The 14,283-nt window shown below is 38.2% G+C and overlaps 1 protein-coding gene across 2 annotated transcripts in view; it reads right to left on the minus strand.

Moving 5' to 3' along the window:
- The window catches only part of RASGRP3 (RAS guanyl releasing protein 3), a 137,498-nt gene that overhangs the window by 59,064 nt on the left and 64,151 nt on the right, over nucleotides 1-14,283 (minus strand). For both annotated transcript variants that reach the window (XM_077283012.1, XM_077283011.1), the window contains 3 exons: nucleotides 5,687-5,834; nucleotides 3,682-3,855; nucleotides 1,166-1,282 (listed from right to left, as the gene is read on the minus strand). In XM_077283012.1, coding sequence (XP_077139127.1) covers nucleotides 1,166-1,282; nucleotides 3,682-3,855; nucleotides 5,687-5,834 — 439 coding nt within the window. The remainder of the gene's footprint in view (nucleotides 1-1,165; nucleotides 1,283-3,681; nucleotides 3,856-5,686; nucleotides 5,835-14,283) is intronic.

A 14,283-nucleotide genomic window follows, 5' to 3' on the forward strand; every position in this document is an offset into this window, starting at 1 on the left:
GTAATCAAAGTAGCCCAATTGCAGGTGCATTTTTATTAACGTTCTTCATTTTAGAATGCTTATTAGGAATTACTTTAATTTTCTTCATTCTCCTATGCACAGTTGAATGACAGCTTGTGGAGTTCCTACAGGTCCATATAATTTGCCTAGGCACCCAATATCTCATCATTTGGTGTTGCCAAAATACATTTTTTAGTGCCAAATCCATGATACAGCCTGCCATATTACACATAATAGTTTTTCTCCAGTAGAAAGTCAATGCGTGACCCTTTATTATAATTTTTAACAGCCTGAGTTTCAAGATTATGCTCTTGACCCAAGTGCACTTAAAAAAGTGAATGGTGCCATAAAAAGTGCACAAGGATGTGGTCTATCGCTGTCTGCACCAAAAGGAGAGGAGCCCGACCAATAGACCTTTCCAAATTCCTCGGTTCCAGAAAGGTACATTGTCAGGGATTGATGGACACCCTTCATTGCCAAAGTTTAGGCAGAGCCAGTTGTGGTCAAAAGAACCACCTGGGCTGACTGCCACCCCAACAGAACTGAGAGCCCAGTGTACATTGTCCTCCCTTATTGGAGAAGAGCCAGGATCAAGCAGAAGGGCTGCAAACTCCTGTCCTCGACCAATTAGGTGGCAACCCATAAAGGAACCACACCCCAAAAAGTATTTGTGATGACGACAGACAGTGAAAACAATTAAAATAAATAGTGAAAATGTTCTAAATGTAATAGTGGCAGGAACCTTCAGCCAGGAAATGTACACATTCCCCATCCTAGCCAAAAGGCTTGGAATAAGGGTATGTGCTTAGAAGTACGAAAGAGAAGTGTCTGATCCTTTAAGTTGATCTGCAAATTATCCCTCCTTTAGATGAAAGCCATTTCTTACAGCCACCAGATTCTCCATAAAACAGCTAATGATGAAGCATTCCTCAAAGATAGGTGTGTAAATTTGGAGCCACACAGAGGTACTGTATATGTTCAAAGAAGTCTATAAGTGAAATATCACAGATCTGTACAATCAAATTAATAATTCAGCACTATACAATCTCTTCTTGGGCTAGTCATTATTTTGACCCAAAAAAACAGTTATAGTTTCAGTCATTATTCAATGTTAAAATATTTTCTATGTCATTGCAGATTTCAGAATATATATCTATGTATATACCTTTGTTACATCAGAACTGAGGTGTGCATGAGTATCCTTAAGGCGAGATATAGAGCTATGGCTTAATCCACCAACCACAGACATCAGCGTGTTGAAGTTCTGGAGATCCAGTAATTTCTGCAATAAAGTAAAAGGAATGACAAATAAACTAGTACCTGGGATTACATGCAGTATAAAATCCCTTGGTAGTTTTTTGCTACTATAGCACTCTATTTTCATTGATACATTGCCATTATAATTTAAACTTTAAAAACTTTAAATATCATGGTTTAGTATTACAATAAAAACAGGAAACCCACTCAGCAAAAATCACCCTCTAGATGTACATATTGCCAAAACAACATTGAAGGAAGGATAAAAGCAGACCCATTTAATTAAATTTCAAAATATACAGAGGGTGAAATAAGTTTTGAACACGTCACCAATTTTCTAAGTAAATATATTTCTAAAAGTGCTATCGACATGAAATTCTCACCATATGTTAATGACAACCCATCCAATCCACACAGGCAAATAAATCAAACTATAGATGTCCATAACTTAAAGGGAACCTGTCCTGTGGTCGGCGCTCATAGCAATGCTGTAATTCTGCTACATAGGAGCGATCTGAGCATCGCCACTATGTAGCAGAGCCAATCAAGTTGTGCCAGCTTCTAGCCTCCCATGGAGGCTATTGAAGCATGGCAAAAGTAAAAAAAATGTTTTTAAATATATGAAAAATATAAAAAATATAAAAGTTCAAATTACCCCCCTTTCGCCACATTCAAAATAAACCAATAAAAAAACCATACACATATTTGGTATCACCGCGTTCTGAATCGACCGACCTATCAATAAAAAAAGGATTAACCTGATCGCTAAACGGCGTAGCTAGAAAAAAATTAAAAACGCCAGAATTAAGTTTTTTTGGTCGCCATGACATTGCATTAAAATGCAATAACGGCCGATCAAAAGGACATATCTGCACCAAAATGGTATCAATAAATACATCAGCTCGGCACGCAAAAAATAAGCCCTGCCCCAATCCCAGATCACAAAAATGGAGACGCTACGGGTATCGGAAAATTTCACATTTTTTTAACAAAGTTTGGATATTTTGTTCACCATATAAATAAAAAATAACATATTTGATGTCTATGAACTCCTAATGACCTGGAGAATCATAATAGCAGGTCAGTTTTAGCATTTAGCGAACCTAGCAAAAGAGCCAAACTAAAAACAAGTGTAGGATTGCACATTTTTTGCAATTTCACCGCACTTGGAATTTTTTTCCTGTTTTCTAGTACACGACATGGTAAAACCAATGATATCGTTCAAAAGGACAACTCGTTCCGCAAAAAATAAGCCCTCACATGGCCATATTGACGGAAAAATAAAAAGTTATGGCTCTGAGAAGGAGGGGAGCGAAAAACGAAAATGCAAAACCGAAAAAAAGTCCGGGGTTTAAGGGATTAATTCACATCAATTTTGGGTACATAAAACATTTTGATTGCTTTTTCCTGATATTTCAGAAAGGTGTTCTGACAAAAAAAAATTCTGGCATTACACTCTTGTACTGATTAATTGATTTTGTATTTTCATAGATTGTATTTTTACAGACATAGTGTTACCAAATATGTAATATATATTTTATTTACTTTTAATTTATTTATTTCTATCTATATTTAAAAGGAAGGTGATTTGAATTTTATATTTGTTATTTTTTATACTTTGAAAAACTTTCTTTTCTTTTTTTTTGCTATATAATTATGTCCTCTTAGGTGACTTGAACCTTCAATTGTTTGTTCTATATACTTCAGTATATAACAGTATTGCAGTATATACATTCATTGCCAAAAGTTTTGTGACTGACTCAAATTTTGGTTCTCACAAAGTTTGCTGCTTCATTGTTTTTAGATGCTTTAGCCAGAAGTTTATTTTAGTGATAACTAAGTGGACGGTTAACAAAACATTGAAATTTTAAGTTCATGGATGAGGAACCCTCCAGATCATAATCTCATTGGGCAGCTGTGGTAAATCCGCAAAAAGCAGGTGGACAAGCAAAAACACAGAAATTGTGATAATCTCCAAGAACTGGTTAGGCAAGAATGTGTTGCCATCAGTCAGGATTTTGCCCAAAGGCCGATATCCAGCCAGGGCAAATTGCAGAAGTCTTAAATAATATGGTTCAACTCTTTAAATATTAAGTCTCTGCATAAACTTGATGTCTTTGTCAATAAAAGTGTAACTACCTATATAGTGCTTATAATTGTACTTCAGTAACCATAGAAACCTCAGACTAAAAGATCTAAAAACAATGAAGATGGAGGTCTCCAATGAAGACCAGCCAGTGGCTGGGCTTCATAGGAGTCTCAAGATGGCAGACATGGGGCACTTCAGCCGGACTCGGCTGCCAACTCAACTGCTTGATAATTCATTGCTTCATGGGCGACTTCCCTGTGTCACATGGTGAGTATGTCTAGTATCAAGATACCCTCATAGCAGAATATATATAAATGTAAGAAAATAAATTTTACCTCAGCCACATTGATGTACTTTGTAATGACTTCTGCTCTTTGCTGTGGGCTTGGCTTACTTAGAACCATAAGCTGAACCCACTTTGAGATTCCATTAAATAGAGCTATAGATCTCTCCAAAGTTGGGTTATCCACTAAACTTCCATGGATTACATAGCTTTGGTAGTCTGTAAACTGGTGAACAACAAAAGTATACAGATACAATTTAGTCTGTGCAATATATGAAATGAAACTCCTTGGGGGCAATTCATCAAATTTTTTGTGCCTGATTTCTGGCGAAAAAAGCGTAAAAAAGACGCATTTTTCTACACAAACACGAGGTTCTAAAAAATGTGAAGTTGTCAAAGCTGGGGTAGGATGGGGTGTGACAGGGTATGGCGACCACCGATACGCTACAAATCTTACGCCAGCATTGCACACCTCACCTTATTCATTAAAAGGCGAATTAGGAGCACCTGCACCAACACACCCCATCATCAAGACCGGCAAGAGAAATTGCCTTGTTGACCACACTTGCGTTCAGGAATTTCTTTGTCTGATCCGTACTAGGGACAAGCAAACAGAATTCTTGCCCAAAATGGATTAATTTCATAATTGATGGAAATTGAAGTAGAAAATGCTCCAAAAGCTATTATTAGGTCCATCTGGATTTCTTTTTGACAAATTAGAGCGGGTATTGTAACGGAAAAGGGGACATCATGCAGAATATTTTTTTCTGGTGTTAAAGCTGACACAAAAACCCAGATGGACCAGATAATAATCAATAGGGTCCCTCTGCTTTTGTCAGTTATATCATATATTTCAACATGAATTCCATTTAATTGCCCCTAAAACATAATCTCATGGAACACAAGTGTAAACGGAACCTACATTTTTTTGGAAAAACAAAAAAATAATGCACAACCAAGGCATTGGCAAATCTGTAAGCTGAAATTAATATGTTGACTTGTCACCCATTAATACTACTGTGTAGGCCCTGTACCATGCCATCCTGCTATAGATGATGAGCTGTTACTGGCTGGGCTATTATTTTTATTGGACTTGTACTCCCAGGATTAACATATTGGGCATTGTATTTTGCATTTGATGAGTGCTTTTTCATGTATTTATCATGTATGTATTTATTGAGACTTTTTTTAAATTGACAAGAGAAAGTGCAGCCATATTGGTTGTTACTTTTTAAGAGACTTCCCAAAATGTAATGGTAAAAGTGTCACGTTTTTATTGAGAGAATAATATGACAAAATGAGAGTTAATTGGCAGCTCCTGAAAACTGAATTCAAGAATATCAATCAATATTTTTATATTTTCTAATTGAAATCTTCTCTAATAATTGTCCTATTTATTATGAGTGCATAAGCCGCAAATCAATCATATAGATTATGTTTAATATTCAGGCTTGGACTGACCCACAGGAGAACAGGTAAATTCCCAGGTGGGCCCTGTACAGGTCCCATTACATGAGCAGTAGTTGGCAAAATACACTTAATTCGCTATGTACAAAGATAGCATCTCATCCTTCATGTAACAAACCGTTATGTTTATTACTATATAGAAGCATAGGTAAATTTGTTAATGAGTGATGTAATTTTGCAAGTAAATTAACAGTGGGCCCACCAGTGCCAATGATATTGGTGGACACTGGGCAGCCCAGTCTGACACTCTGTATACAGTATTATAGTAAGAATTATGGATGACTAGGCTTATCAGGCTTTAGTATTTAGGTTATTATGCTACCTCTCAAACATATGAAATGAAAAGCAATTTCCCATAGTAAATTCGGTAACATTATCAAATACAAAACTCATGGAGCAGAATAAAGTCTGTGTTAACAGATGGGTCCCATATTGTAAAGAGTGCCGGCAGTCATGGTAGTTGTGCTTGTTTGGCCCTTTATAGGGAGTATTACAATTATTAGGGGATTAGTATCTATTATTTGGAAAGAAAATCTAGTTTGATGATTTCTGCTATTTTTTAAAGCAAATAAAACAACATCTATCCTTACAGATATTCTTCTGAACGCTTTATATTCAAGAAATGTTAGGTGCTCCGCCAGTTCCACAGGCTCCAGATGGTCGAACAGAAGGCAAACCTTTCCCTTCTTTGATGTTTTTTTCCTCTGTGTGACTCTTCGCATCCAGTCATAAGATGGGCTGAAAACAATAGTGACAACACAGACTGTCACCACAAAATGCTGGAATCAATAAACAATTAACAATGATCTTACTGTGGTGCCTCCATTTCAATGTGTCCCTCTGAGCACATCACCTTACTTACCATACTACAAAAATACATGAGACATACATTTTTGTTGATATAGGCTTTTAGATAATGACTGTCTTAATATTTAATAGAGAAAGTTAAAATCACAATAGCAAGCTGATATCACATACACATCATAATAGCTATTTTACCGAGTCTACTAACCCCAAATATACCGTACATCGTAGCCCAATCCAAAAGGGCAATTGCAAATGAATATTAATAATAAAAATTAGAAGGATAATGTAGCGGCGCTAATGAAAAAGAAGCATGAAAAAGCAGCTGGTATAGCCCCTAAACCACACAGGGCAAAGAGAAAACTCCGATAAATACAATTTAAATAAATACCTGCGCTAAAAAATGCACATGCGTTAAATAGTATCTATTTATCTATCAAAGAAGGAGGACAATGCAGTAAACGAGAGGATTACCCACAAGGACCTTCAAAGTCTAAGAACAAGGATAAAAATTTAACGTGGATATATGCAAATACTACTAGATTCCACAATTTAATAATAAAGATAATATGACAGCTATGCTTTTAAAACAATATGTCGAGGATTGCGGAGCTGTGTTCCTACAGTTGGACACGTGATAGTGATCCAAAAAGAAGGTTATACATACTATTCGGCGTGCAGACACCTGAATCTGAAGAGAGCCAGCGGAGGAGACGTAAGTACTCTTGTAAAGTTGCAGTATGATTGTTAGTTTCCTTCTGATGATCAGCGACGTGCGGAGATGATAATCCCTCGGCGTACTGTCCCGGCCGGTGACAGCCGCCCGTGCAGCAGGGAGTAAGTACGAGATGAGCGCTCCGTAGCGTTGCAGCTGACAGGACCTGCGGAGAATTCGGGTCACGTGTCCAATACGTCACGTGGTGCCCCAGTTGAAAGTACGAAGCACTGTAGGAGCCAAGATTAACCAACGCGTTTCGGAATAAACACGGATTCCTTCTTCAGGGTTGGCTCCCGTTGTGCTTTGTTGGCTATATATAGCCTTGGCTCCCATGTTACATGTCAATCAAATGCGAAGAGTTCGACTCCAGTATTTAGTCCCTTCGGTTTTAGTGTATCTAATTCAAAGATAAATCTAGTCTCCTCCCTAGACATTTGTTTAATGTAGTCACCGTTACGCCAATCTTTATGGATCACCTTAATCCCCGACACTTTTATCCCTTGTAGGGAACCCCCGTGATGGATTGAAAAATGTTTTGAGAGTGGGTGGTCACTATATTTTTTCTTTATATTACGGAGATGTTCACAGATTCTCCTACACAGGGGGCGTTTCGTTCGTCCTATATAGAGCTTTTTACAGGGACATTCAATCGCATAGATCACTCCACTGGTGGTGCATGTAATAAAGTAAAAAATTTCTAGACATTTCGGGACAGTACGCCGAGGGATTATCACCTCCGCACGTCGCTGATCATCAGAAGGAAACTAACAATCATACTGCAACTTTACAAGAGTACTTACGTCTCCTCCGCTGGCTCTCTTCAGATTCAGGTGTCTGCACGCCGAATAGTATGAATAACCTTCTTTTTGGATCACTATCACGTGTCCAACTGTAGGAATACAGCTCCGCAATCCTCGACATATTGTTTTAAAAGCATAGCTGTCATATTATCTTTATTATTAAATTGTGGAATCTAGTAGTATTTGCATATATCCACGTTAAATTTTTATCCTTGTTCTTAGACTTTGAAGGTCCTTGTGGGTAATCCTCTCGTTTACAGCATTGTCCTCCTTCTTTGATAGATAAATAGATACTATTTAACGCATGTGCATTTTTTAGCGCAGGTATTTATTTAAATTGTAAAGAATATTAATAATAATAATAATAATAATAATAATAATTTAAACAACATTTCCCAGCATTGTGTAAGCCATCTATCCCAGATAGAACAAATTTTATTTTATTATGGATCGATATATTAGTATTGAAAGTTTTTGAAAGACGAGCCATAGATGAAGTGTTGTTTCATCATATGAAGTCCATACCTAAAATATTGTCTTCCTAGCAGCACATAAAAATCTACTGATATTGACCTTGTTATTTACTGTGCATTCACTGACAGTGAGTGACCCATAAGGACCCATAAGGACCCATAAGAACCCTTGACCTACTGTCTCCTTCCCCATAATCCTGTAGATTGTAAGCCCGCAAGGGCAGGGTCCTCTTCCCGCTGTACCAGTCTGTCATTGTTAGTTTTGTTTACTGTAAGTGATATTTGTATTTTGATGTAACCCCTTCTCATGTACAGCACCATGAAATTAATGATGCTATATAAATAAACAATAATAATAATAATAATAATAAGGACCTATATAAACAAGCCAACCACAGACTTTAAACGCTATTCGGCTATATACAAGCTGATTGGCAGGCATTAATGGCCTTTTTAGACTAAGTCATCATAATTCGATGCATACAGATCAATAAATGATACAATCGTCCTGTGCGCATAGAACAGGGATGGGGAATTTCTGTCCCATGGGCCGTATATGGTATATGATACAATTTGATTTTGCCCTTGGGCAGACAAGACAAGGTGTGAGCTACAATACTTAACTGCCTATTCTTCCCCTTTTTCCAGCCGCCATCCCTTTTATTTTTTTCTGCAGAATACGCACACATGCAAGCAACATTCAATATAGCACACCATTGCAGTGTATCCTATGTGATATATAGAACCATCCCAGTGTGATGAATACAGCAGTCTCAGTCTATCCTCTGTGATATATGTACAGCAGTCACAGTGTCTCCTATGTGATGTACATACAGCAGTCTCACGGTATCTTATATGATTTATATACAGCGGTCTCTGTGTATCCTATGTGATACATACAGCAAAGTCTCAGTGTACCTGTATAATGTATAGCAAAACCAAAGAAATGAGACGAAGAACAATTTGCATATGTTCCATGTACAGTATACTAACTTGTGTATACATGTGGCTCATTTCTTTAGTTTTGCAATAGCTAATGTACTTTGTACAAACAACTTCCCATGACCAAGAGTCCGAACAGTTGGACCCCGGCCCTGCTTCTGCCCCATCTACATTGAGGTCGCCAGACACAAGGTGAGGTTTTAATACTAGAGGATAAGACCATCCCAATTGGGGTACAATTTGTCATGGTGGGATGGATTTTACAAAAATATTGTTTACTAAGTACCCTGTGGTATTTATATGTACTAATACAATTTATTTACTTCCCTACAGCAGATTTTGCCTGTGTAATATAATCAGCAGTCTCAGTATATCCTGTGTGATGTATACAGCAGCGTCTCAGTGAGTCCAATTTGACTACATACAGCAGTTTCAGAGTATCCTATTTGATGTTTATACTCATTCTCAGTGTATCCTGTGTGATGTATATACAGCATAGTCTTAGTGTATCCAATATAAAGCATTGTAAAGAATGTAAAGCAGTTTCAGTGTATACTATGTGGTGTATATACAGCAGTCTCAGTGTATCCTATATGATTTATACAGAAATTTCAGCATATTCTATGTGATATCTACAGCAAACTTAATGTACCCTATGTGATGTATACAGCAGTCTCGGTGTATCATATGTGATGTACAGTTGTGCTCAAAAGTTTACATACTCCGGCAGAATTTTTGCTTTTTTGGCCTTTTTTCAGAGAATATGAATGATAACACCAAAACTTTTTCTCCACTCATGGTTAGTGGTTGGGTGAAACCATTTATTGTCAAACTTCTGTGTTTTCTCTTTTAAAATCATAATGACAACCCAAAACATCCAAATGACCCTGATCAAAAGTTCACATACCCTGGTGATTTTGGCCTGATAACAAGCACAGAAGTTGCCTCCAGAAATAAGAGGATACATTTTGGACAGCTTAATAACAAACCTTTGTAATTGCTAATGATTTTGTGATTAGAAAGTCAGTTGCAAACCACAAAAAGTAATATTCTTTTTTAATTGTGGTTGAAATTTCATAACTGCTTCACACTCAAAACTGCACAATACACATATTTTGTCTTCATATTAAAGGGATAATTTTTGGATGACTTATAAAAAAGCCATGGCTTCTTTATTTAGCAAAATGAAAAGCTCTTTATACCCTCCCAAACAGGTACAATTGTTGCATCCAACTGTGTGAATATGCTATGGCTTCTTCCATTTATATCATCTGTAAACAACAATGCATGCATCTGCATTCCCCAAAATAGATAATTTTTAGACCATTTGTACAATTTACATAGCCTAAAAAGTCTGAAACCGCAGTTGTCAAATATGCTGTTGACTATCTCTGGTTACCATTTATTTTCCCATAGCCAGATAGGTTGAAGTCATTTGGACATTAAAAAGTGTGTGTTTGCATTTCAAAGCTCAAAACATGTTCAATTGACTCCAAGGCGTACTCACAGTGTTATACACATATTTTCCAGTCAAATAGGGACTTTTTATTTCTGAAAATCGTGTGAATTTATTCACCATGAATCCATTTCGGGGGTAAATTCGGCAATCTCAAATTGCAATGTCAAAACACCTTGTGCAATGTCAAAACTATGTTTAACTTCTTTTACAGGGAATCTGTCACGGGGTTTTTGCTATGTCATCTGAGAGCAGCATGATATAGGAAAAAAGATCCTGATTCCAACAATTTATCAGTTTACACAAACAACACAAGGGCACATGTACCAAGGATTGTACATGCAACATCTGGCTTTAGAAGTTAGATCACCAGTTTCCGACTTAGAGTTTCTAAATATAAAACAACGCTTGCAGGAAGTGTGTATTGTGTGCTCGATCCCACAACAGACTCACTGATATAAGTCATGGCAAACATACAGTGCAAAAGTGAAATCTACAGATAACAGAGGGCGGCTGCTTTGGTCGAGAGACATTTTAAGAAATCAGAGATATACATGAATTTGTTACTTTCTACATACCAATAGAGTAATCCTACAATGCAATTCATTAGCCAGGTACTATGTCTTAAGGCATAAATCAAAATTATGAAACAATGATGAGACACTAATGTAAAGTACAAACAAAACCAGGAATGATATTGAAGAAGAAAGGATCCCGAGGAGACCAATAAAGTGACCAATACAACTCCAAATAAAATCACAAAGTTAATTCAAGGATAATATTAAAATACATTTTCCATATATTGAAAGTAAGAAGCAAATAATCCCTCAAGCATGAAAGCACATCAGAGCTAAAGAGCAATAAATGTAAACTTAAACTCCAGAATACCATTACATATGTCTATGCCAATCATAGATGCATAATATGCAATGTAAGGCAAACTATATAGTAGTTGTCATACATACGTATGTATATAGTAAATGCTAAAATATACAAATGGGTATTCCAAAGCAAGAAGTATAGTCATAAATACATCATCAAAAAGTTATATACAAATTAGCATCATAGGCAAAGAAGCATAGAAGAATATAAATAAAAACTCACTCAAAAAAAAAAAATATATATACTGTATATATACAATACAGACCAAAAGTTTGGACACACCTTCTCATTTAAAGATTTTTCTGTATTTTCATGACTATGAAAATTGTACATTCACACTGAAGGCATCAAAACTATGAATTAACACATGTGGAATTATATACTTAACAAAAAAGTGTGAAACAACTGAAAATATTCTTATATTATAGGTTCTTCAAAGTAGCCACCTTTTACTTTGATGACTGCTATGCACACTCTTGGCATTGTTGAGCGATACCTTCCGATATCCAGAAGTATCGGTATCGGATTGGATCGGCCGATATTCAAAAAATATCGAATATCGCCGATACCGATACCCGATACCAATGCAAGTCAATGGGACAAAAATATCGGAATTAACCCCTTTCTGACATCTGACGTACTATCCCGTCGAGGTGGGGTGGGCCCGTATGACCACCGACGGGATAGTACGTCATACGCGATCGGCCGCGCTCATGGGGGGAGCGAAGCCGATCGCGGCCGGGTGTCAGGTGCATATCGCAGCTGACATCCGGCACTATGTGCCAGGAGCGGTCACGGACCGCCCCCGGCACATTAACCCCCGGCACACCGCGATCAAACATGATCGCGGTGTACCGGCGGTATAGGGAAGCATCGCGCAGGGAGGGGGCTCCCTGCGGGCTTCCCTGAGACCCCCGGAGCAACGCGATGTGATCGCGTTGCTCCGAGGGTCTCCTACCTCCCTCCTCGCCGCAGGTCCCGGATCCAAGATGGCCGCGGCATCCGGGTCCTGCAGGGAGGGAGGTGGCTTACCGAGTGCCTGCTCAGAGCAGGCGCTGGTAAGCCTGCAGCCCTGCACAGCAGATCGTCGATCTGACAGAGTGCTGTGCACACTGTCAGATCAATGATCTGTAATGTCCCCCCCTGGGACAAAGTAAAAAAGTTAAAAAAAAATCCCCACATGTGTGTAAAAAAAAAATAAAAAAAATATCCTAAATAAAGAAAAAATATATATATATTATTCCCATAAATACATTTCTTTAGCTAAATAAAATAAAAAAAACAATAAAAGTACACATATTTAGTATCGTCGCGTCCGTAACGACCCAACCTATAAAACTGCTCCATTAGTTAACCCCTTCAGTAAACACCGTAAAAAAAAAAAAAAAACGAGGCAAAAAACAACGCTTTATTATCATACCGCCGAACAAAAAGTGGAATAACACGCGATCAAAAAGACTGATATAAATAACCATGGTACCGCTGAAAACGTCATCTTGTCCCGCAAAAAACGAGCCGCCATACAGCATCATCAGCAAAAAAATAAAAAAGTTATAGTCCTGAGAATAAAGCGATACCAAAATAATTATTTTTTCTATAAAATAGTTTTTATTGTATAAAAGCGCCAAAACATAAAAAAATGATATAAATGAGATATCGCTGTAATCGTACTGACCCGACGAATAAAACTGCTTTATCCATTTTACCAAACGCGGAACAGTATAAACGCCTCCCCCAAAAGAAATTCATGAATAGCTGGTTTTTGATCACTCTGCCTCACAAAAATCAGAATAAAAAGCGATCAAAAAATGTCACGTGTCCGAAAATGTTAACAATAAAAACGTCAACTCGTCCCGCAAAAAACAAGATCTCATATGACTCTGTGGACTCAAATGTGGAAAAATTACAGCTCTCAAAATGTGGTAACGCAAAAAATATTTTTTGCAATGAAAGCGTCTTTCAGTGTGTGACGGCTGCCAATCATAAAAATCCGCTAAAAAACCCGCTATAAAAGTAAATCAAACCCCCCTTCATCACCCCCTTAGTTAGGGAAAAATAAAAAAATTAAAAAATGTATTTATTTCCATTTTCCCATTAGGGTTAGGGTTAGGGCTAGAGTTAGGACTAGACTTAGGGCTAGGGTTAGGGTTAGGGTTAGGGCAAGGGTTAGGGCTAGGGTTAGGGCTAGGGTTAGGGCTAGGGTTAGGGCTAGGGTTAGGGCTAGGGTTAGGGCTAGGGTTGGGGCTAGGGTTAGGGCTAGGGTTAGGGCTAGGGTTGGGGCTAGGGTTAGGGCTAGGGTTAGGGCTAGGGTTAGGGTCAGTGTTATGGCTAGTGTTAGGGCTAGTGATAGGGCTAGTGATAGGGCTAGGGTTATTGCTAGGGTTAGGGCTAGGGTTAGGGCTAGGGTTGGGGCTAGGGTTGGGGCTACAGTTAGGGTTGGGGCTAAAGATAGGGTTAGGGTTTGGATTACATTTACGGTTGGGAATAGGGTTGGGTGTGTCTGGGTTAGAGGAGTGGTTAGGGTTACTGTTGGGATTAGGGTAAGGGGTGTGTTTGGATTAGGGTTTCAGTTATAATTGGGGGGTTTCCACTGTTTAGGCACATCAGGGGCTCTCCAAACGGGACATGGCATCCGATCTGAATTCCAGCCAATTCTGCGTTGAAAAAGGAAAACAGTGCTCCTTCCCTTCAGAGCTCTCCCGTGTGCCCAAACAGGGGTTTACCCCAACATATGGGGTATCAGCGTACTCAGGACAAATTGGACATCATCTGTTGGGGTCCAATTTCTCCTGCTACCCTTGGGAAAATACAAAACTGGGGGCCAAAAAATAAGTTTTGTGGGAAAAAAAGATTTTTTTATTTTCACGGCTCTGCGTTGTAAACTGTAGTGAGACACTTGGGGGTTCAAAGTTCTCACAAAACATCTAGATAAGTTCCTTGGGGGGTCTAGTTTCCGATATGGGGTCACTTGTGGGGGGGTTGTACTGTTTGGGTACATCAGGGGCTCTGCAAATGCAACGTGTTGCCTGCAGACTAATCCATTTAAGTCTGCATTCCAAATGGCGCTCCTTCCCTTCCGAGCTCTGTCATGCGCCCAAACAGTGGTTCCCCC

Source organism: Ranitomeya variabilis, chromosome 2 (genome assembly GCF_051348905.1).
Source record: "Ranitomeya variabilis isolate aRanVar5 chromosome 2, aRanVar5.hap1, whole genome shotgun sequence".
Taxonomy (NCBI): Eukaryota; Metazoa; Chordata; class Amphibia; order Anura; family Dendrobatidae; genus Ranitomeya; species Ranitomeya variabilis.